Source organism: Ambystoma mexicanum, chromosome 8 (genome assembly GCF_040938575.1).
Source record: "Ambystoma mexicanum isolate Mex_15411 chromosome 8, UKY_AmexF1_1, whole genome shotgun sequence".
NCBI lineage: Eukaryota > Metazoa > Chordata > Amphibia > Caudata > Ambystomatidae > Ambystoma > Ambystoma mexicanum.
Window position 1 is genome coordinate 165504067 of NC_090929.1, and position 25401 is coordinate 165529467.

The 25401-nt window shown below is 46.6% G+C and overlaps 1 protein-coding gene across 4 annotated transcripts in view; it reads right to left on the minus strand.

The window, feature by feature from the left end:
- Positions 1-25401, minus strand: part of NACC2 (NACC family member 2) — a 1346898-nt gene that overhangs the window by 97170 nt on the left and 1224327 nt on the right. For all 4 annotated transcript variants that reach the window (XM_069609557.1, XM_069609558.1, XM_069609560.1 and 1 more), the window contains one exon: positions 699-796. In XM_069609557.1, coding sequence (XP_069465658.1) covers positions 699-796 — 98 coding nt within the window. The remainder of the gene's footprint in view (positions 1-698; positions 797-25401) is intronic.

The following is a 25401-nucleotide window of genomic DNA, read 5'->3' on the forward strand; positions in this document are numbered from 1 at the left end:
CTTGTTGTAGATCCCTCTCGTAACAAAACTGTACTCCACAGCAGTACACAGCAAAGTCTCAAAAAGCATTATGCTCTCGGAACGTACTATTTGACCATTTCACGTAGGAAGGACAACTTCTTGCAACAGATTGTCCAACGTTCAACATTCCAACCATCATCATTAAGCATTCATACCCGATCGGGTTGGCTGGATCGTAGTGTTATTGGTCTGGGGCCCGAGTTAAAGGTCAGAGTGTAGCAAGGGCTTTTAACAAGGGTCCACAGGCCGATAACACCCAAGACGGCACACCAGAGAGGGCATGAATGCGATTAGCACCCTGGATTGCCAATCCTGTAACCTGGGGTGCTGAGAACAATGTATTTTGTTTGAATGAACGGGACAGATGGGTGCTACCATACGCATCCCCCCTTCCATGTTCATGGCGGCCAGCGTGGACAACAGGAGGAAGCAGCAGCAACAGGTGCAGCCGCCGCAGAAAACAGGTAAGTGGTGGGGGTAGGTTGGGTGGAGGGGAAGATGGCAGCGCTGGGGAAGCGGGCTTAGATCGGTAGTTTCAGTCTGCATTCCGAGCAACCCGACTGGTTGCTGTCCCCGTCCCTGGTGCTAATAGTAATTCAAGCAGAGGAGAAAATAAACAAAAAACAAATGAGCATTGTGCACAATGTATTCAAGGCATGCAACTATCTAGCCCTTACACTTCACTGCATTGAGAACCCGGCTGTCCAGGGGTTTGCGGCTGGGGTCGCTGGTGGAGGAGCGGATTCCAGTGCCACAACTGTTGGCGAGGGTGTTTCTGTGAAAGACAAAATCTTGGTCAATTAAAGTCTGACTGAAGGAAATTAAGGGTTTTCAGGGCAGAGTGAACCTACACTTACTACTATATATATATATATGTCTTGGCTGCAACTCTAATGCTAAGGTTATATAGCATTTTGCATATAGGGTTACCACTGATTCCACATGTGTGGGACATTCCCAATGGCAGCATATTGCCCTCGCCTAACATGCATCCACAAAAGTGTCCCAGATTCGAGAGAGACAGGAATAGGAAACTCTGCACAAAAATAGGTTTTACAGTGACAGACTATATCCTGATGGAGTATCAATCTAGTATAATTTGTAATTATTTATAATTTCCTCCACACTGTAGGGGCATCCCTCGCTAGGGATCGGAGACAGAACCTTTTTCACTAGAAAAAAATCTTTCCCTCTAAATTTAAAGAGAAAGAAGAATTTTTCTGGCGATAAAGGTTCTGTCTCTTGTCCCTAGTGAGAGGCGCCCATACAGTATGGAGGAAAGGGGACTAGGTGTAGGTTAGTCGCTACAGTGAGTAACTTATAATTATTTTTATGTGGAAAAGGGGGGACCATTTTAACCAGAAATCGATAGCCAAAGTACATAGCAGATATTAGTCAGTCCAATCGTAAAAATGATCGTGGTGATTGCATGTGGCTGATGAGGGTGAGTTTTTGTGGAACATGGAAAAACAGAAATGGTACGACAGGGGACGAGCATGGTAACATCAAATCAGAAGACATACTGTACATAAACAACATAATACTTTTGAATACTTAATAATACAGTCCTACCTTTACCACCGGTGCTAAATTACAGACAGGGAGTATTGGGGTGAAGGTAAGGGAGAAGAAAGAGTGGGTAGGAGAGATTTCCCCATCTAGAAGGTGATGTACGAGCCAGGGTTTTAAAAAGTCAGAGGGTGGGCTGGATTGATCAAGGTGGGCAACTGGTTCCAGTGCAGAGGAATATATAGTGAGGAGTGAAAACAAGAGGGAGCACAAGGGGAAAGGAACAGTGAGGTTGAGAGCTTAGGCAGAGAGGAGGGCTTGAGATGATGAGTAAAGGAAGATGCAGTTAGGGAGATGATGTGGAGCAAGTCTGTTGAGGGCTTTATAGACTAGAAGAGGGAAGTTAAAGAGCCAATATGCAGGACAAGACAACCAGCATTGTGATGATATGAGATGGTGGAGGAGGATCTAGGCTGATAGAAAAGTTCAGAATCATGTCAATTGGGAGAAAAGAGTACTGAGAGAGGCCAAGAAGGTGGCTGGAACAGTAAGCATGCTTGCTAAGCACAACAGAAGAGATAAGCGTTTTAGTAGCATGGTGGTGAGACGAGGGTGGATTTTACAAATGTCAAGCAGATTGCAGTGGGCAGCAGAGGCAGTGATAAAGTCTGAAGTCTCTAGCGAAAAGAGCCATAAGGCTGCAAGCCTTCGGAGAGGAGGTGGGCAAGTGGGAAGGATATAGGAGAGGGCCGAGGTGAGATAGCACTGGAGACGATGCTAAAGTTAAGCTCGTTTTTTGAGGAGTTAAGGAAAATACAACGGGTGGGCCATCCAATGCCGGATCGCATTTAGACAGCTGGTGATATTATCAGTGATGGCAGGGAAAGAAAAGATGGTTTGGGTGTCCTCAGGAAAGAGGTGTTTGTGAATACCAAAATGAGGATATGAGCTTACCCAAGGATATTGTGAAGAGGGTGAAGAGAATAGGGCCAAGGACAGAGCCTTGGGGGGACACCAACAGGGAGAGAGGGGTGGGGGTCAGAGGTTTGTTAGTTCTGCAATATCTGGAAAGAGCATCTCTTAAGCATTCCAGGTTAGCACATGAATACGGAAGACGATGTTGTGGAGGGTCAGGAGAAGAGACGACTCGTCAACAGTGTAAACAGCAGCAAAGCGGTTTAAGAAGAGGAGTATGGATAAAAGTTGGGCATTGGTAAGGAAATTGGTAACATGTGTTAGTGCTGGGTCATTGTCCTCCAGGAACTTGGTAGTTTTCTTAAAGACATCCCGCTATAGATCCTTAGAACAATGGGCTGCAGGGAGACCAGATGGTAATTGTCTGAATGTTATGATCAGTAAAATATTTCTTTAGGAGGGGAAAGCAATAGCTGATTTGAAGGGTATAGGGAAGACACTAGAAGAAGAGAGAGAGGTTGAAGAGGTCAATGATCCAAGCATTGTGCACAAAAAACTGCAATTGTGCAGACAAGCCAAATACTATAATCTAGTAAAGTCCATATCTTAAGTTGTCCCATGTTCGGTGTGATTGGCGCATCTGATCCTGTTTTTCTTTATATCCTTGGGCTGGAATTGCTGTGGTCATAATATAAACAAGAAAACAATTACAAAAATGCTAAGAAAAAACTTGGACTTGATGGGCTATTCACACCTGGCATTGCACAATTTGAAAACTCTGTATCTGCGATGCAGCTCGTGTGTAAACTAGGAGGACTGCAGCATGGATTGCACTATGCCCTTTTACATAGCATTGTAATACAGTGGGCAACACCCTGACATACTGGTCATCACCTTTATGTTCCTACTGAAATCATCCTGGCATATTCCTCAACACACTGATTGCATTGTCGCACAAAGGCATATTCACTACCCAAAATAATATGGTCTACTAAGCATATATGATATAGTTGCATTTCCAACTCTAGTTAAGCCGACACCAAGCTTTACATAGGAAATGCTTTCCTCCAACTTTTGTTCTTGCCCATGGAAGTAGACCAAATTTGGCATGCAGACGATTTAGGGGGAGTTGTGCAGGAGAGATGGGGGTCGGTGGGGGGTGGTTTGAATATTCAGCATGTTCACGCCTAAAATTATTGCATGGCGATTTCCATAGGGTAAAAAGAATGCACACTCTAACCAACTATCTCTAATTTTTCAAAAAAGGTAGCAGGCGCTCCTCTCCAGAAAGAACATGGCATGACAACCTGTTCTGAGATGAGAGTTTGCAGCACACGCTTTTTGCTCACTGTACCTTTCACAGATGGGAAATGTCCAGTTGCATATCAGTCTTTGTCCCGCCCAGATGGGCAGTCCAGCACCAAAATGCTATGGCAATTCCTCTCTGAACAAGAGTACCAACGGCAACCCCATACACGTGTTTCAGCCTTGTTCTGCCTCATCAGTGAGGTGAAGCTGTGCCTCTCTGAGCACAATGAGCAGGGAGTCCACGTCTGGTTGCCCCCAGGTAACTCAGGGTGACGAACCCCAAGTTCCTTACAAATATTTCAAAAAAAAGGTAGCAGGTGCTCCTCTCCAGAAAGAACATGGCAGGATAACCTGTTCTGAGATGAGTTTGCAGCACACACTTTTTGCTCACTGTACCTTTCCGAGATGGGAAATATCCATTAGCATATCAGTCTTTGTCCCGCCCACATAGGCAGTCCAGCAACTCTCTCTAAATCATTGTTCATTTCAGTTTTTAAAATGTTTTGGCACAAACTTAAGCCTTAGGATGCAGTAGATCACTCAGCCAAATTTTGGAAAACCATAACAACCAAATTAGAGATATTCACTTTTCAAGGCCAAAGTGTTGTTCCCATGCATGTGCAGAGTGCAAAACTAAAGGATGGTTTTATGGAAGAAAACGCACAAACACTTGCAACCAGCAGACCAACCAACAAACAATATGCAGCAAAAAGCATGATATAAAGAACATGTCGCACAAGCAAAAGATAAAACAACAAAAAACAAACAAAAAAAGGAGACGTGTAGACACTCTAGATAAGCACACAGTAGGGGAAGAAATACATAGCGGAAGTAGACACCATGCAACAGAAACCCACACACACACGTTGGCCTACTTCCACATGTGATGAAAAGGTTTGCAGAATATGAATACATTATAATTTGAAAGAAAAGCATAAAGTGGTTATTTCTGTTTGTGGTTGGTGTATATCCTCGGTCACTTTTTTGTCCGGCACTCAACCCCCCCCCCCCCTAGGAGGGTAAGATAGAGGATATACACCAACCACAAACTAAAATAGCCACTCTAATAAAAAACCTTTCTTTCCTAAAACATTTTGAATCAGACTAGGAAGGATTATTTAGAGTTCTGGTCAGATGATTCACTTTATTTATTTAGTTTATCTGTTATAGTGCGATTTGTAACATGTGACTGACTTTTGTGTACCGTTAAATTTTCGCACAAGGTACATACACTCATTGATTTGAACAAGAGCTTCACAAGCATGGAAACTATGTGCATTGAATATATGTTTATGTCTATGTATTGTTAAATGCACTGACTGCAAAATAAAAAATTGATGTTGAAAAATGAAAAATTTATGCCAGCTAATTAATGAAAGCTGATAAATGATTTTTTGGATAACTGCACTTGCATTTGCACGTTTCATTCAGCAAAGACAGTGACATATCTGATAGTGATGGGCAGACGATTGACAGCCCTGGAATCCCCAGAAATAGTTTACAAATTAGAGAAGACTTACAGGAACTGTAGTAAGTCGCCATGAATATATGCGGCAGGACGCCTTTTTGCTGGCCAGCACATGATTTCGTAATGATTTTTGACTTCTGCAGTCTTTTCGATTTTATTAAGCATGTTATACTATTTTTCAACTTATTATTATTTTTTTTATTACTCCAACATTTAGAAAACAAGTGCAAGGAGACAAAGCGATTTGCCCCAGATCACACAGGTCTGGCAAGTGTGGAATACGGGATTAGAACACTGATCTCCTGGTTCCAAAATGGGCAAAATATCAACTAGATGTCTATCTTTGTTCTTTCTTACTCACTCTCTCCCTCCTTTCCCCTCCTCCTCTTTGCTAGTGGATGAGCAGTGAAGCAGTCAAGTGGATATCGAGATGTAAAGTGGTGCTGTGCCTTAGTGGCCTAGGAGCCAAATGGTGATTTGTCTACAAGAGAAAAGAACAAGTTACTTTCTTACCTGGTAACGTTCTTTCGATGGGATGGTCCGACGACGTATTCCATCTCTATGACATGTAATCACCACAGCTGTGCTGCTTCGGAAACTTTTTTCGGCGTCTGCGTCCTGCGTCGATGACGTCGATGCGCCGTCGTCGAGGACCTCCTTCGACGTCCGACGTCATCCGATGTGATAAGTAGGACGCACGACGCCCATAGCCTCAGTTGTAGTTTATCCCCCCCAGAACGTGTGACATTAGTCAACTGCCAGTCAGACACAAAGCCTTGCGGAACGTAAGCTGCAATCGCAAAAGAAATTCTGCAGCGGGGAAGGCAGGGAGGGAGCGATATGGAATACGTCGTCGGACCATCCCATCGAAAGAACGTTACCAGGTAAGAAAGTAACTTGTTCTTCAAGGGGATTGGGTCCTCCGACGTATTCCATATCTATGACAGACTCCCAAAGCAGTAACAGAGCAAGGAGGAGGGAAAGAAATTAGAATCAAAATTTAGAATTGCCAATCAAATAGCAGAGCAAAGGACCGCCTTGCCAAAGGCCAAATCCTGTCCTCGGATGGAATCGAGGGAATAGTGACGTACAAATGTATGTATTGAAGCCCGGGTGGCAGCATCACAGATGTTGCGAATAGGAACACCCCTCTGCAAGGCAGTAGATGCAGCCATACCCCTGGTAGAATGGGCCCGCAAGCCAGCCGGTGGGTCTTTACCCGCCAAGCGGTAACACTCCGAGATGGCCAAAATAATCCAGCGAGACAAAGTCTGTTTCGTCACAGCTTGTCCCAAACGCTTTCCAGCGTAACCAATAAAGAGTTGATCGTCCACTCTGACCCGGGACATGCGTGAAACATAAAAGCTTAAAGCTCTCCTAGGATCAAGCCTATGGAGCCTCTCCTCTTCCTTACCAGGATGTGGAGGAGGATAGAATGCCGGAAGAACAACCTTCTGGGCCAAATGAAATTCCGTCACTACCTTCAGAAGAAAAGAAGGACGAACTCTAAGGACAACCCTGTCCTTGTGAAATACAGTGAAGGGTGGCTTAACTGAAAGTGCCTGTAACTCACTCACTCTGCGAGCGGAAGTAACCGCAACTAAAAACACAGTTTTCAGAGTTAACAGCCTCAAAGGGCAAGAATGTAAAGGCTCAAATGGAGCCCCCATAAGAAACTTAAGAACAAGGTTTAAATCCCAACCTGGCGCCAGGAAAGGTGACGGAGGGAACACATTAGTGAGCCCTTTCAGAAACTGTGAAATTAAACGGATTTTAAAGTAGGGACACTCTTCAGACGAGCGCTTAAAGATGGACAGCGCCGCCAGGTAACCTTTAATGGTACCCATTTGCAAGCCCCTGTGGGCCAAAGAAAGTAAAAAAGACAGTACCATGGGGATGTCACATGCAAAAGGATCCACATTCTGAACTCTGCACCAGTCGCAGAACTTACGCCAATGGCAACGGTACAGAGACTTTGTTGCTGGCCTTCGGGCCGAGAGCAACACTTCCATCACGTCTTCAGGGAGGTCCCAATCCTTATACCTCAACCTTTCAGAAGCCAAGCGTGAAGGTTGAGGGATCTGACCTCTGGATGGAGAACCTGACCCTCCCTCCCGTGAGAGCAGATCGTCTCGGTAGGGAAGACGACGTGGAGGGCAGATGGACAAGTCGAGAGGGTCTGGGTACCACGTCCTCCGAGCCCACGCCGGAGCAATGAGGATCATCCGGGAACCGAACTTCCGTAACCTCCGCAGCACTTGCGGGATGACGGGGACTGGAGGAAACGCGTACAGCAGTGGGAATGACCACTCCACCACAAACGCGTCTCCTAAGGCTCCTTTTGGAGGAAATTCCCGCAAGCAGAACCTTTCGCACGTCCGGTTGACACTGGAGGCGAAGAGATCCACTTGAGGGGTCCCCCAAAGGGCGAAGATCTCCAGGAGAATCTCCTGAGCCAACTCCCACTCGTGAGAGATCGTGCTCTGCCTGCTCAGAGCGTCCGCTGTCACGTTTTCGTCTCCAGCCAGATGAACTGCCGAGATCGAAACTTCCTGCTGGATGGCCATATGGAACGGCAGTACCGGGTCAGTTGGGGGACCAACATCAAGGATGTCTGTGAGATCATCCTGCACAAACTCCCCTGGGGGAGCAGACCATCCCAAGTACTCGGAAACCCTAGCCATAAGGCGTCGGTACGAGGAATCGGCATGAGAGCCAGGCTCAGGCCTACAAAACTCCACCTCCGGAGAGGTGTCCAGTGCCTCAAATCGTCAAACTGACTATGGCCCGAGACAATTTCATCTGGAACCTGACTAGGAACCAGGCATTCAGAATCCTCATCCGCCTCCGAAATATATTCCAGGTGGCGAAAAGAAGGCACCCGAGAGTGCTTGCTCTTAACCAGAGCCTTCCTAGGGGGTTCCCCCCGTGCCACGGGGTACCTCCGACACGACGGCCTCGAAAGGCATTGAGGGCGTCGAGTGAATCGGCGCCGGCGTCGAGAGAACAGGCATCGGTGTCGAGTAAATCGGCGTCGACGTCAGATGCAGCGCCGCCACACAGTCCTCGAAGCCGGAGCTCCAAGCGTGTCCTTCGACGACCTGGGCGTCGACGGCTTCGACGACTTCCTCGGAGCCGGAGCCTCGAGAAAGCCTGTCGACCCCCTTGACGCCTCAGATGTCGATGTCTTCTTCGAAGACATCACAGGTGCACACGGTCTCGAACGCGTCGAGGACCGGGACCTGGAACGGGTACGTCGAGAACAAGTCCCCTTTTCCAAACAGGACCTCTCCCGTGACTCGTGCCGACCACTCTTGCGAGCGGTGTCTCTCGACCTCTCACGACCGACCCCACTCGGGGGCGCGGGCGGCTTAGTACCCTGCGACTCGAGAATCTCCAGCATTTTCTTCCCAAAGGAAGCCCATTACCCCGGCGTCGCACGGCTGGTGGGGTAAGCGACGTGCCGGGCAGAGTCCTCCAAAGAGGACCTGGAAGATGACCGCTGTCGGTGCTTCTGAGAATGCCTCGAAGAGGTTCAGGAGTGGCGAGACCGACTCCTAGAAGGAGACCCACGAGACTTCCGACGATGACGCGGAGAGTCTCCTCTCGAATCATCCGTCGAAAGCCCCGCAAACTTCGACTTCCGTGGCTTGGACACCCGACCAACCGACAACTTCTTCTTACGTTCACTTAAGGCTTTGGACGTGAGCGACTGGCAGTCGATACAGTCATCCGTGTCGTGGGCCTCCCCGAGGCACCAGAGGCAGGCGTCGCGCGAGTCCGTCACTGACATCTTGGACCCACACTCCCCGCACTTCTTGAAGCCCGGACGCGGGGTCGAAGACGAAGTAGAAGACATCTTCACACGAAGGATTTTCTCACAAGAACGAACAGGTACAGAACTCCAAAGAGTCGAGGCGTTAACCGAGATTCACGAAGCAACACGTTTGCAGAAAAAACGGAACTGAGGCTACGGGCGTCGAACGTCCTACTTATCACATCGGATGACGTCGGACATCGAAGGAAGTCCTCGACGACGGCGCATCGACGCAGGACGCAGAAAAAAGTTTCCGAAGCAGCACAGCTGTGGTGATTACATGTCATAGATATGGAATACGTCGGAGGACCCAAACCCCTCGAATAATGCATTTGTGTGGCCAGGTCAGGATGTGCTACCTGAGAGATGTGGCTCGACAATGGCAATGTCTATTTGACAAATGTGGTTTACTGAGAGTGGGGACTTGCCTGTGAGGGTGTGTGGGAATATAGCTGTACAGATTGTTTGGTCGAAAGTTGAGTTTCTCCCGGTTCAACAATGTTTTATCAAAAATGATTTTTTCCATGCTATGGAATACAAGTACATGTTGAAAACTAACTAGATTTGACCTTAATCTGCTCCAAGCGGCCCTTTTTCATTTGGACTAACTATAAACCTAAGCGGCCAAATGCTGTCCATCTATCTATATAAAACGCTTAGGTATGTTTCCGTATTTAGCTGTTGCAATTTCTCATTGTTAGATTGCCCTCTTCTTTGCACTGCTGTGTGCCCTTCCACTTCAGCAACAGCTATCATTTTAACAAACCGAATGAGCCAGGTTCTACGCGGTCACCTTCACCTGGCACTATCGTAAACATTCAAAATAATTTCAAGTTACTTCTTTCCACCCCCACTTCTCTTCACACAGGGCACGGCAGTTCCCGAATCAATGAACAGTTAATTATCCGCTCAACGTTGAAGTTTCCAAAGAGCAAAACACTGTAAAACAAATGCCTCCTCGAGAGCTAAAATGGAAAGTAGGTGCTGTAATTATGCTACTATGCAATCTTATGCCAACACAAGGACTCTGCAATGGAACAAGATTGACAATTACGTGTTTACAAAGACAAATCATAGAGGCCTGTGTAATCGATGGAACTTAGATACTGTTCTTATACCGCACATACCTCACATTCCATCTGATACAAATATGCCTTTCAAATTCAAAAGAAGTCACTTACCTATATGTTTAGCCTATTCAATGACCATTAATAAGTCACGGGAACATACGCCCTGAGAGCGATCAGTGGTAATTCCGATAATTAAGAAGGGGGATAGAAGTGACTACGAATTACCCATCAATATTGACCTTTAAGATATGCTAGAATGGCGCATGTTACGCCAGGAATGGCTAGTTACTGTAAAATGTCTTTTGTATCCTTCCCATCTGCATCTTTAGAATGGCAATGGATAATGTACAATAGCAGATCGGATACTGCTGTACTTATTGTATATGGCAGAAAAGGGTCATGATTGATCCTTCTCTCCATTGCATTGTTAAGGGGTGAGCATAGGAAATGCACGTTTTTCCATCCCCATTGTTCACCTGCAGTGAGGGCAAGAAAACGCTCCTGAAGAAATGGCATTAACACATTCAGGGGACCTTTTTCAATTTTACCTCTACCTCTTTGTTGGAGGTAATAATTGGACGTATCACATGGTGGCATTGATGTAATACCTCCAATTATCACATTGGAGGAAGGATAGCTCAGGGGCAACGTGTTTGTCTTGGAAGCAAGACAACATGGCGCAACATAGGTTTGAATACCGATCCCGCGCTTAGAAACCACTCGCTGGTATTAAGCGCATTATAAATTAACAATAAAATGAAAAAATAAAATGCCACCCAGTAATAAGGGGCATTAGCCAGAGGTTATGCCTTGGAATACTGCCATTGATAAACATCCCAAATGCTGCAAAGTGGTGCAGAGTCAAATAGGCAGAATTTGAATAGTTTAGTTTACTGTTACTGCCGTATCTGCAATGCGTAAGCTTACATAGCTAGCTTGAAGTCAACCTTTACAAAAGAGACTCCTTTCATGAACAGTGTGTATGTACTTTAATATCATACATGAGCCCTTAGTTATCGTAACATAAGCATACTGTTAGTCACGGTTTGTGATGCTCGCCAATTTTTAACATAGCTATGTATACAATTTGCACTGCCATGTTCTGGCGCTTGTATCATGTTCATACAGATCACATACCTGCTCCCCCATTGTATCCATGACCACCTCCTGATATTCAAATAAACGTTGGGTGACTATGTTTATATAGACACTGCATTGATCCACTCCACATAACCACTCTATTTGTTATGGACAAGGGCATATCCCCTTGTGTGTAGGACGTATCTGAAGTTCAAGAGTCCAAGTGATTGTGGCAATGGCATTCTACATAACAAAAATTCCTGTGACTGCCTTACTGAATGCGGATGTGCCTGTGATACTCTCATGGAAGTACACCACATCCAGAGTCAACATGGCTTATTGTACATTGTCATATCCCATCCACCCTGTATGTCCCTGTTTACAGACAAATTGGGCTTGTCCACAAACAGTGCAGCCAAATTTGGAAATTATTTCCAAAAAATTGGGTTTCTCCACACATTTTCACTACAAAATTAAAGTAGGGTTACCAATGCATTAATGATAAACACTAGAATCTTTTTTTAATGTATTTATTTTTAATTGACAGTCTTTGCAATGATTACACAGTATACAAACATAAAACTATCTACAAATTTATATTCAAATCACTGCATGCCCATTTTACCCATTAAAACCGCTACACAAATGCATAATGGTAAACAGCTTCTTTTAGATGTCATTCTTATTGGTCTCCAGAGGAAGCTAAACTCATGGCGAAATACTAAAAAGTTCCATATACCACCCAAAAATTGATAAAAACTTGTTTTAACATCTACCCCAATCATATGTAGATACATCTGTAAAATAAACATGAAATCAACACAAAATCTAACATTTCATATGTCTTGCTCGACAAATTAGTGCAACTCTAACATACAAGTTATAAATGAAATATGCATTATTGCAATTCAGAATATACCACATTGCCTCCCCACAGTGCTTGTTATCAGTCCGGATGAAATGCGGTTTTAACAATTTCTTAAGCAGGTCCATGAAGCGGTTATCAATCCATAGAAAATTGCCCAGATTCTCTGGGGTAGCCATGTCACAGAAGGAGGCATTAGCCGTTTCTCTCCTGCCTCATTCAGAACAAGTGTTTAAGGGGAGCATTTTTAAGCGGGTTGTCAAAACTATTCTTCGACAGTATTTGACATAAGAGCAGCATACAACCCCAGCGATCCCAGACTGCATACCATTCTCTGATCTTATTCCTAACACATATCACTCTTCGCTTTAAAAGAGATCTTAAGTGTGTGTAATTAGTTTGCTTCAATATATTCACATCTGCAAATCCCCACTTCTTGAAGAATAATAATATACAGCCTTAATTGTAACCAATGCGTTGGGGAAGAGGAATTTACAATTGGCAATAAATTACAAATTACTCACCATAGTGACTAACATACTCTTAGTCCCCTTTCCTCCATACTGCATGGGTGTCTCTTCCAAGGGACGGGAGACAGAACCTTTTACACCAGAAAAAACCTTCTCCCCCTTTAAATTTAGAGGCGCGCGGGGGTGCGGCCCTGGTAGCATGCGCTACCCTGACTCTGCCCACCAGCGCCACTTCTCAGTCCCCCTTGATGCGTTGACAATATTTAACATTGCCTAATGACACCAGTATTATTAGGGGGGAGGATGGTGGGACGTATTAAGGAAAGGGGACTAAGTTAGTCACTACAGTGAGTGACTTGTAATTACTCTTACGTCCCGTCCCCTTTCCTCCATACTGCATGGGCGATTACAACTGAATGTAGCCCCAGGATGGAGAGGAGACCCTCCCCTAAGCAAATAAGTTCCTTAGAACCGCTTGTCTGAAGGCTGCGTCTGATTTAGAGCCGGCGTCCAAACAGTATAATTAATTTAGACATAGATGTCTAAATTAATACACCCGGACCAATCCGGCTTCTCACCGGGCCGATCTACAGCCCGATCTACAGCCCTAAACCTGCAAAGATTTTTTGCCATAGCCTCCCAGATGGATCCCCAAGCAAAGACAGTTGCAGTAGCGCTTGACGCGGAAAAAGCATTTGACTATTTTGTGGAATTTCATGCACGCCATATTACGAAAAATGGGGTTTGCCCAAGATTTTCTCCGGTCTATAAAGCTGCTGTATTGTAGGCCAACTGCCAGAGTAAGAACCAATATGACGCTGTCATCTAGCTTCGATCTACAAAGAGGCAGCAGACAGGGCTGTCCCCGCTCCCCTTTAATTTTTGCATTACGACACACACTCCTGGAGGGGCATTCGGATCATGGGGATACCCCAGTTCATTTCACCCTATGCTGATGACACCATGCTGTATCTCAGAAATTTCTGATATTAATCTTCCTCCAGTCATGCAGGATGTTGAAGTCTGTACTAAACACTCGGGGTACAAGATAAACCAGGCCAAATCGGGAATAATACCTTTGTCCAATTCCACAAACAGATCCGCATCCAGGGAGGGCTTCCGGTGGTCTCCCACCAGCGCAAGATACTTGGGCATTGTAATGGCAACAGACAAGCAAACCCTTTACACTAACAACTATGCGCCATTCCTGACACAGCTGGAATATAAGCTCACCGCATGGGTAAAGTTAGCGCTGTCCATGTATGGGCAGATCTCCCTGCTCAAAATGGTGATTGTACCAAAGCTATTACACTTGTTCAGCGGAATTCCAATATGGCCAGGAGCTAAGTTTTTTGATGCACTATGCAAGAAGGTGTCCATTTTCGTCTGGGGAGGAGGTACCCCCCCCCCTGTCTGAGTTGGCCAAAGCTATGCGAGAGCTATGACTTTCTTCTGTATTATTACTCTGCACAGGCATACTTTGCCAAATACTGGAACACTACGGCAGAACAGTTTGCACATATACGTGTGGAAGAGTTTGCGGCATCCCCCTGAACTGGAGAAGCATGATATTTGCCCGGATCGCAGAGGAGAGAGTGCTTGCAGATCCACTATCTTCAACAGTGCGAGCATGGACATGGATTCTTAAGAGAGTGGGATGCGACACTCGTATTGGCCGCACGTACCGCTATGGAACTACCCTGCACTCGAACCCACCATGGACAGCACCATACAATGAAGGTGGGACCCGAGTAAAGAGGCCAAAATAGGGGGACCTTTTTCCCCGATGGTCGTTTCCTTACTGCAGCAGAAATCCAAAACAGAATGGGCCCCGGCCTATTTACAATTCTTCAGCATCAACGTATGAAAGCAGCTTGCATGAAAAAATGGCCATCCTTTCCAAATGCTCCTCCAATACATAAATTGTTATCGGACATCCTAACTCAAGATGGCTTCACCAGCAATGACGCCACTTTATACAGAGTAATACAGCACAATACTCCTTCCAAAAATGAGATAAGAAGCAAGTGGGAAAGGGACCCTAACATGACGATCAGTGATCAGCAATGGGTAAATTACTGCAGATACACTAAGTCCATCTCACTATGTACCAATTTTAGGCTGATTCAACTGAAAATCCTAAATCACCTGCATATCACTCCACATAAAGTTTCCAAGTTCTTCCAACTAAACAAGCCACATGCCCCAAGTGTGGCACAGTTGATGCCAATGCGATCCACATGTACTGGAAGCGCCCCCCGATCAGTCGATGCTGGGAGGAGGTAGCAGAAACAATGAGCAAAATACTTAACATGCATATCCCAGCAACGCCACTGAAATAGTTATTGGGAGACATAGGTAAAGCCTCCATGAGAACATGCAGGCTATTTGCGATAGAAGGTGCAGTGGCCAAACGCAATATCCTAAAGAAGTGGAAATCCAATATCCCCCCCCCCCGACACATGGTAACTGGCTTAGAGACCTCATAAATGTTCAAAACAGCGAAGAAGCATATATCCGAGGTACTCAATCGACCTCAAGAGCGAAAAGCCATTTGGGCCCCCCTTAGGGAATATCTACGAAGAGTTAAATATGCGAATGATGAATGAACTGTCTAGAACTGAACCCGAAGTGCAGTGTATGCCTATCCCTCTCTCTACCCCCCTCTCCTGTAATACCCAAGTGCAGTTATGACTATGCAATCCTGATTTGATTTAATCTTATGTATTTTCCAATGCTGAAAGTGATATTCTCTTGGTTCTTTTCTTATTTGTATAATGCCACTTAAAATAACGTTTTTTTAAAAAGCCTTGCTCCTGGCGCCTTGATTGATCTCCAGGTTAGCCCGTGATAGTCTCAGGTGCTTGAGGGTGATCTGCTCAGTAACCAAGCTGTGAGGGCTAACTCCTGAGGCGCTGAGTGGAGGACCCTGCCCCCCTGCTGGGACAGGAGAGGTGCCGGACCCAGCGGAAGGTGAATGGGTGGTCTGTTTGTGAGCCTGAGCAGTTCGGAGAACCACGGTTCCCTAGAGATCAGGGGTGTGAGAGGAAAGGCATATGCCGTCGTGCCTTCACATTGAATCTGCAATGCGTCTCCCAGGGAGCCGGGGCCCAGCCCCTGACACGATGTAAACTGATGGCACTTCCTGTTCTTCTAGGAGGCAAACAGATCCACCTGATGGCCCATGCGTTGAAGACCACCTGCAGCAACTGGTTGTTCAATTGCCATTCATAATTGTCGCTCCCAGCCTTCTGAGCCTGTCCGCTTTCATGTTGGCCTCTCCCGGGAGGTGGACGGCCGTGAGGTAGATGTTTTCCAGGGCCCATTGCCACATGCTGACCGATAGGCTGCACAGCGGCGGGGACCTGGTACCCCACCCCTGCTTGTTGACACACTACATGCTGGTGGAGTTGTCGGTCTAGATAAGGATGGTCCTGCCCCGAATGAGTGGAAGGAAGGCTGATGGCTAGCCAAATGGCCCTGAGCTCCAGCCAGTTCATATGTGACTTCTGCTCCTGCCGGGGTCCAGACTTCGTGGACGCTGTGGCTGTCCATATTGGCTCTCCAGCCCTCTAGGGAGGAGTCCGCAGTGATGATGAACTGCGTGGACGGCTGCCGGAAGTACTTGTCCATCCGCAGGTTGCAGTCCCTGGACCACCACGTGATGTATGAGTGGAGAGAAGGCAGTATGCTGACCAGCTCTGCTTGGTAGACCTTCTCCTGATTCCATGAGGCTGCAAAGTGCAGCTGTAATCTCCTCATCCGGAGCCTCATGTGTGGCACAGCCAGGAGGACCACTGCCATGATACCAACTAGGTGTTGGTACCACCAAGCCGAGGCCACTGCTCTGGTAAGGAAGTGCGTAGTGGCCCTCTTGATGCCGTAATCTTGTCCTCAGAGGAAAACACCTTCTCTGAGTTTGTATCCCAGATGAGGCCCAGGAAGGTGAGGCTCTGCGTGGGCTGCAGCTGAGACTTCTTGAGGTTGATAGTAAACCCCAGGTCGTGGAGTGTATTCATAAGTGCGGAGGAAGTGTGGGTAACCCCCTCCAGTGATCTCGCCCTGACGAACCAGTCGTCCAGGTACGGATAGACATGGTGGCCCTGGGCCCTGAGGAGGGCTGCCACTGCATTCATGAGTCTGGTAAATACCCTGGGGGCTGAGTTGAGGCCAAAGGGTAGCACCTCGTACTGGAAATGACAGCCCATGATCCTGAAGTGTAGGAAGGAACGATGAGGCTGCCAAATCAGGACGTGTAGGTAGGCTTCCTTCAGATCCAGGGAGCACATCCACTCTCCCTTGTCTAGTGTCTCTGCAATGAGTGCTGGTGTAACCATCTTGAATCTCTGAAGACAGAGGGAGAGGTTGAGGGTCAATAGGTCTAACACAACTCTCAGGCCAGCCTGGTTCTTTTTTTGCATGGTGAAAACCCTGGAATAAAAGTCTAAACCTCGCTGGGAGGCTGCTACTTCTTCCACTGCTTGGCTCTTGACGAGCGACCGGATCTCTGCCAACAGAGCTTCCGTCTCAATCTGTGAGAGTGGATGGGAGGAGGGAGGAAAGGGAGTTATCGGTAGGCGGTACCCGCTGGATACTACCGAGAGGATCCAGGGGTCCACAAAGTTCTGGCGCCAGAAATGCATGCGACAGGCAAGCCTGTCACCCACTGGAGACACGTGGTCCCAAAGGTACGCGTCATGTCTTTTTGCTCTCTGAGGCTGCTGCAGATGAGGGGAACTGGAAGAAGCCCTTGCGCCCCACCCCTTTTTGTTGCGGTCAGGTTGTCTCGACCTCTGTTCCTGGAATCCCCGGAATCCACCAAATGCCTGCCCGTTGTCAGAGCGTTGATGCGACTGGGTGTACGCCTTGGGCGTGGCCTTCATCAGGATAAAGACTTTGCAGTTTGCAAGCTGTTATTTTTATCAAATTCAAATTCCTCGTCGGTGGTCACTACCCTCTAACGGAAGGTCCAATGTGCAATCCTGGACAACAGGGTTAAACTTGGTAACCCAAAGCCAGGACGTCCTTCTCATGTCCGTAGCGATGCAGATGGCCCGACAAGAGTTATCGATGTGAGCCACGGTGGACTCCATGATGTCCTGCGCTACCAGCCTGTATTCTCTTAGACCCGCCTTGAAGCGTGCCTGGCTCTGTACCGGAAGTTCCGGAAGGAAGTCCGCTATTTCCCACCACAACCTCTGGTTAGCGGCTGCCAGCATGGCATCTGCGTTGGCCTGACGCAGGCGTTCATAACAGGTTGATAACAGGAGTGTAGCCCCTTCCATCTGTCTATAATTGGCATCGAGGTGCCGATTGACAGGTTGTGCCGAGTGTGGCTTAAGCCACCCGTTCTTGGCCAGAGCCACGACATCCTTCTGCATCGGAATACCCATCTTGGTAGGGGGTCTTAGGATGAGGACTTCTGCTAAGACCCCCCCCCCCCCTCCTCGATCTCGGGTTGAGGAAAGCCCAGATATTCTTCCAAACCTGTGAGCCTGTTTGCTGACAACGGCGTGTCAGGGTCCTCCTCCTCGTATGTGTTCAACTGAGTGTCCGCTGGTCCGGAGCGGGAGGAGGGGTGATGGGCGACACGGGCTGCAGCGTGGAGACCAGAGCCGAGGCTGCTGCAGGACTGCCTGAGCTGTGGGAGGTAGGGGAGCCAGAATCGAAGGAGCCGGCATGGGCAGCGGGGGCTGCGCTGGGGCCTGTGGTGCCGGAGCCATGGGAGGGATGACTATGGGCGCCGTTGGAGTGATGGGCGGCGGGCAAGTTCCTGATTGCATCCCATAGGATGGCCCCCATATGCGGGGTTCGCATCAGCGGCAGGAACCTTTTGAAGAACCTATCTTCGGTGGCAGGGGATGTTGTCGGAGTGGCAGGGGGCTGCTGAGGCCAGAGCACATTCTGTCTAGGTAGCAGGGGAATCCTGCCCTGCGCTGCTGATGGATAAACTGTAGGCCACTTACCTGGTTGACACCAGTCCCACCTTGAAACTCGTTCACCCGCCTACTCTGTTCCTAGGTGTGGCATCGGACGAGCAGCCATGTTTTCTGGTGTGGCGGCAATTTGGTCGAGCTGCGTACCACGTGCCAAAGTCGTGGTGCATGGCTCCTTGGGCCCAGCCTCTTCCAAGACTCTTGGTGGTGGAGCATGAGGCCTACCCTGCACCTCAGGTCTAGGCCTGGAAGGCTTATTGCCCTCGGCATTGCCACTGGTAGTGCTGCCTGCAGGTGCCCCCTAGGACATTGAGCCGGTACTAGGGCGTTGTCCCTCGGGTGTACACCTGGTAAAAGAACCTTGCGGTCCCTCAGCACTGATTCCGGAAGGCTCTGACGACCCCTCGGCCGTGAGGCCGTTAGTTGGACTAGCCCCGGTGCGTGTGCTGATACTAGAACCCGAGAGGTCCTCCGGCTTGGCCGTTTTCTCAGGAAGGAGTCGCCCTAACGGGGTGCAATGGAAAATAGCAGCCCTCTCTTGGGCCTCGATCTTTGCTTGACAACGTTTTTCAAGTCCTCTGGAGGCGACCTTTCGAAGAGCTCCCTCCACCTAGCTAGCCTGTTCTTCAGTGCGCGTGGAGTCAGTGCGTTGCACGTGGTACAACCTTGCCAGCCGTGATCAGGACCAAGGCAGCGAAGGCAAAGAGCGTGGGGGTCAGATGTAGTGAAGAGCCCCTTGCAGGCTGAACACCTGCTGAGTCTGCCGAAGTTGACAAAGAGAAGACAAAAAAGATAGACTAAGAAGAATCCGGGGAAGAGCGCGTGGTATTACATGGTCGAAGCCAAACGCAGGAGCGCTGGTGAAATTGACCTGTTCCAGTCGACATGAAAAGGGGACTGAGGAGTGGCACCGGTGGGCGGAGTCAGGGTACTGCATGCTCCCAGGGCCGCACCACCATGCCTCTCAATTTAAAGGAGAAGAAGGTTTTTTCTGGTGAAAAAGGTTCCGTCTCCCGTCCCTTGGAAGGGACGCCTATGTAGTATGGAGGAAAGGGGACGGGACGTAAGAGTATGCATTTTGAATATTTGGGTTCTCAATTTTTCGCATTTGAGTTTTCACACAAAACGACCCAAATCTGATACTTGCCTGTGTTTCACTTTTTGGGACCCTCAATTCCACGAGCAGAGCAATGTTTGGAGTGATCAGTGGGAGTCGTGTTAACTTTAAGATTTTATTCTGTATAAGAGCAAGTTTATCCTCAAATCTTGCTCCCATGTAACAGCACAGTCACCACCTCAATTTTGTAAACATTTAAACACATTAAAAATGCGACCATCAAACTTATCATCAACTCTTAATAGGCCCCCCCCCCCCATCCTTGTTTGGGCTTTCTCAGCTAACATATCTAAATGTTTTGGCAATTTCCCATTTTTTGCAAACTATAACCCTAAATAACAGAAAACGTCCAAAACCTTGACTTTTGCAATACTTAATAACCATGAATTATTGATTCTAGCTCTCCCGAAAACCATGATTTTTGTTTTATTCATATTCAGCTTTAGGTTATTGCTTCTGCATAATGAAGAATTTGCTGCAGCCCACCAGGGGTTAAATCAACTAAGGACATATCACCTGCATACAATAAGGATCCTATAGACCTTTTGCCCCAATACTTGGGGGTATACTTTAAACACACTAGTTATGGGGTTAGAATCTGCTAATAATTATACATATAAAAGAGTAGCTAGAGTGCATCCGTGCTTAACCCCTTTATTTTTAATAAAATCAGCCGAGCATCTCCCATCTTTTGAATGCCCAACTACTGCATAAGTGTTCATGTTACATCTTATTAGTTGTAGCAATCCCGAAGGGACATTCCAGGCCTTCATCCTCCGCCACATGGCCTCCCTATCGACAGAAACAAATCTTGAGGTTCAGAAAGGGTACATACAACCTAGCCCCTCTGATAGAGTAGTATTTTTCAATTAGAGTATTTAGAATAAAACAATGATCAATGGTAGAAAACCCCTTCTGGAACCCTGCTTGTGAGGCTTGCAAGATATTATTTGAGCACACCCACTTCCTCCTCCCGTTTAATTTGTAGGCACTTATTGACACGATCGATCATGTCATCCTGTTGCAGCGTCTTGCGAGCAATGGCCTCTCAGGTGCCGTTTTGGCATGGGTTACTTCAATTCTTTTGGACAGGACTGAATGTCTTCTCTTCCACCTTTTTGTTCTAACCCTGAATCTCTTCTTTGTGGTATTCCACAAGGGTCCACCATCTCCCCGGTTTTGTTTAACATCTGCATTCAGCCCCTGACCAAGCTCATCCTCTCTCATGGTTTCCTGCGTTATTTCTACGCAGATGATAAAATCATTGTGCGCCTTGGTCTTTCTAAGGCTGACACTCTGTTCAGGCTTAGGACCTATTTGGAGGCCGTGTGGGAGTGGATGAGAAATAACTGGCTCAAGCTGAATGGCGACAATACAGAGGTGTTGTTGGTGGTGCCCCCTCCCCACCTCCTGTGTGGCTCTTTGCACCCTTTCTTTTTGGCCCCCCTCCCTTGGCACATTTCCTATTATGGTGGCAGCTGTGAGCGAACTTGTGGTTAAAATCTCGGCCTCTCTTTCTGCTGAAAACCAGATTAAGGTTGTTTGTCAGAAGGGCTATTTTCAATTGAAGATTTTGTGTAAAATTCTTCCCTTTATGCCAATTGAGTTTAAAGCCCCGGTGGTGGCCTCCCTTGTTCTTTTCGTCACTGAATTATTGCAATTCTCGCTGAATGGCCCAATCTGCTTACCTGATTCAGCGTTTGCAGGTCCTGCAGAACTCGGCCACAGTGACATCTCGGCATGCTTATATTAAACCTGTATTGCGTCATCTCCACTGGTGACCAAGCGTGTTCAATTTAAGTCATTGTGTTTGGTGCACTATGCGCTGCATGGCACTGGGGCAGAGTTTCTTCAGGCAAAATGTTGCTGGTATATTCCGATCCGCTCTCTCTGCTCAGCCAATGCCTGCTTGATTGTTGTTCCCAGGGCTATATACTCTTGTACTGGTGGCAGAACTTTTTTTTTCGATCGCAGCAGCTGTGCTATGGAACACCCTTCTTTTGTCCCTCCGTTCCATGGCTAATTACTTATCTTTTAGGCACACCCTTACAATTTGTTTTAACCCCCGTTTAACATGTTCTCTTTTGTTCGGGGCCCTTTATTCCCCCTCTCCCACTTCAGCCTAGCACCAAGATCCCTCTGGGCGGGTGTTGCGCTTTATAAATATCTATAACATAACATACCATTGAAAAATCATACTCGCTCGGTCTAAAAAAGAAATGGGACGGTAGCAATCCAGATCATTAACACAGCCCTTTTTAAAAATTGGGACTATTGAGCGCTTTTCCAGGAGCTTGCTTGGGATTACTTTGGACTAACTGATAGCATTACAGAGTTTTTCCAAAATGGTTGTCCATCACTCTGGGAACCATTTTGAATAATCTGACCTCAAACCATCCGGGCCAGCAGCTTTCCTGTTAGGGAGAGCCTTGATGCAGGCAAGTATTTCTTCCTTAGAGAAAACATTGTCACTAATTCCACCATCTACCTGTGTAGCGTTTCTGCCCTGCCAGGGTCAAACAATTTTGGCGAAATGGTTTACCAATCTATCTGGGGAAATTACACCCTTGTCTTGTTCATCAGGTGGGTCAAATCCTCCCTTGCTACTAAGCTCCAAAAAAGCCTTCAAACTTATAATGACACAGCCATCTCCATCTGCTCCCGTTGCTTCATAACAAACTCTCCCTGTTTCCATTGCAGCATTCTGTCCAATTTAAATACATATAGATGACCTGTGTTCAGTCCACCATCCTTGGCTGCTTTATATATCTCCCCTTTCAATCTTCTGCACTCTTGATTATACGATTGTGCACTCTTAACACTTTTTATAGTTAACTATTACAAACATTCATACATTCCAGGCGGATTACGTTACCTAGCATTTCATAATCTATTGCATCAACGCTGTTTTGTTGAGCACATTTCAAATCTTTAACAATATCACCAATATTTGCGAATTATATAATATTGCACAGTTGTTCCTGTCCTAACCGTTGTGGTGTTTTATGAGAAACTGTAAATCAGCACCGATTATATAAACCGTCCAGGGTACTTGATCTCCAAAACAGGAGGAAAATGATCACTCTGGGTGGGCTTACACACAAAAATATTTAGCACCATTGAGTACATATAACTGTCCACCAAGCAATCAATTATTGAAGTGCTCATCACCTGTGGCAATATACTTTTGGCGGGTAATCACCTGCACATCTGCCGTTCAATTCCACCAGGGAAAACTCTCACATCATATTTATTATTTAATTGATTCCCCACTGGGATTCCACAATGCTCCTCAAACAACAGCCTGTCTCTGCCAATACTGTTCGTCGAGCACAGTTTCGCATTGAAGTGCCCCATTAGTATAATACTGATATATGCAGTTTACGCCAAGAGCTCTCCCATTCCCTTCTTCCAAGTATTGCAGCTCTTAATGCCCTTTATAGGGACCAGGTAAACATTCACCACTAGCAGACTGCTCTTGCTAATAACTGTTTTTAGGACTACTGCAACTGTGTGCTCCATTCCACCCTCAATTATTTCGATCACAAATGGGAGAGACTTCCTGACCTGGGTTACGATACCGCAACTCAAACAGTCCAACTCCATTCTTATAAAATCCTTTATAGAATATACCTTCTCTGCCCAGGTCTCTTGCAGACATACAATATCATAGCCAGCAATATAGTTGACCAACTCTGTGCCAATGGCTTTATCTTTAAATCCCGCAACATTCAAAGAGATCATCTTAAGTACAATTGACCTACTTCCTAACCCCTCGACTCAAGATGTCCCGTAGTGAATGGTGTTATGCATCCATGTACTGGGTCTCTGGCACCCCAAGAATTCTCTAGAGCATATTTCTTATTACATTCATGCTCTAGCTGTTTGGGTGTCATGTCAATTAGTGGTGGATTATGGAACTCGTCACCACCACATGGGCTTCAGGTTTTTAATCCATGTAAAGGTTATCAAACAATAAAATGTCATACAATGTGTCATGGCGGTGGCATATCTTGGCTTTGGTGTCCAGGAAGATCTCTGTTCCCATCTTGGTAATCATGTTTCTGCATTGTATAATGCATTCCCTTACATATGGATTATTGAAACCAATTCTCAGATTACACCCCCACAGAATATGCAATCCAAGAGTATACGAATTGAGGAAAAGATCTTAAATGAGAGGATTAAATGTAAGGCGTTTTTGAAATATCTCTTGTAAGACTTTTAAATGCCATGTGTTAGTCCTTTAAATGTGCATGACAGGTTCAATTGTCTACATTCTTCCACTGGGTCCTATATATTGACCTTGCTGTAAATCTGAGAGGGCTTATAACGCTCATGACTGGCAGCAAACTGATGTACATAAGGAGCCCGAGATGCAGAATTTGCACAGTTATTCACCATGTGGGTGCACATGCTTTTAACGCCATGTGAACGTGGGGCGTAACCCTAATGTGCTGTTTCAGGGTTCCGGGACAAGCTTGGACGGCACTCCTTCTCTAATCGCATATCACGTACATTACCCCCATCTTGCAACATTGTGCTGTGGTGGGCGCTCCTTTCTTAGTGGTGCTTTCGCCAGGCAGACATTCTCAGCTCCAGATGATTCTTAAGTATGCTCTTTGTTTATACCACCCTTACTTTTTTTGGGAGCTTCCTCACAGAGAGCAGTTACATCATCTATAGCTCAAGCAGATGCCTAATACTTATGCCTTGGTCTGAAAAATTATCTGAGAATTGGCTCAATTCAAATGCTGCCACTGAGTTCTATCCTGTTATGTGCTGCAGGCAGTCAGGTGTAAATAACAAACATGAAATCAGCTTATCAATTGCCCCAGACATATTTCAAGGGTGGACTGTTCTTTGTATTTAACAGTCTCCATGGCAAGTACGTTCTTGATATACATGAGAGTGTGTTCGACTGCTGAGAGTCACACCAAAATCATCGTAAATTGTTGACTGCAAATACTCTCCAGGAACAGCTCCTTGGCTGGGACTGCAGCACTCTGCCAACATCCGGAATGGGGAGGGGCTCCGGGTAAAATATGCTCATTCTTAATGCCTCTATGGGGATTTGGTGAACTGCTGGAAACTTCAGAAATATGCAGCAGTGTATCCTGCATCATTGCCCTTAATTCCCAGATTGAGGTGAAAGACATCAAGGGTCCCTTTTGTACTCTAATTTCAGCCTGGCCAGGTCATTCACAGGTGTATTTCTCTATACCAGAATGGACAACAAACTGTCGTGTTCTTCGGCCGCTGTATCAATTTCATATGAGATAATCAGAGACTAACTAGTTACTAACGGAACTGATGGGATCAGCTTTTCTGATTCTTCATTTCACAGACAGCACTTTTCATACAAATCAATCGACCTCTCCAGGGCTTCCAATAACGAGCTATCCGACTGCTCTTTGCTCAGTGAAATACCACTCCTAAACGATTTTCGGTGTTCACCTTCTTCACGAACAGCACCTCCAATGCTACAGCGGGTGGTGCACACCATGGCCCCTGCGCAGCGTCTCCCATGTTAAGGCCAGTGTATCTAGGCCAGCAGCGCTGATGGTTACATTGTCGCCAGTACACCATAAGGTTGCTGTAATTGCTGGTTCCTGTAACATGTTCAGCAGTTGAAAGTTTGAGAGAATATTCCCCACGTTATAAGTCACTGGTTGTATGAACATGTCTTTGCTCGATCCTACACCACCTTGATCTTCCAGGTTTTCTGCTACCGCTTCGTGCAGCAGCACCTGGTTTATTTCCTGCTCCACACTGCTGTGGAGCAGAAGGGCCAGTTTTATTGAGGATTACTACAGCACTCTTGA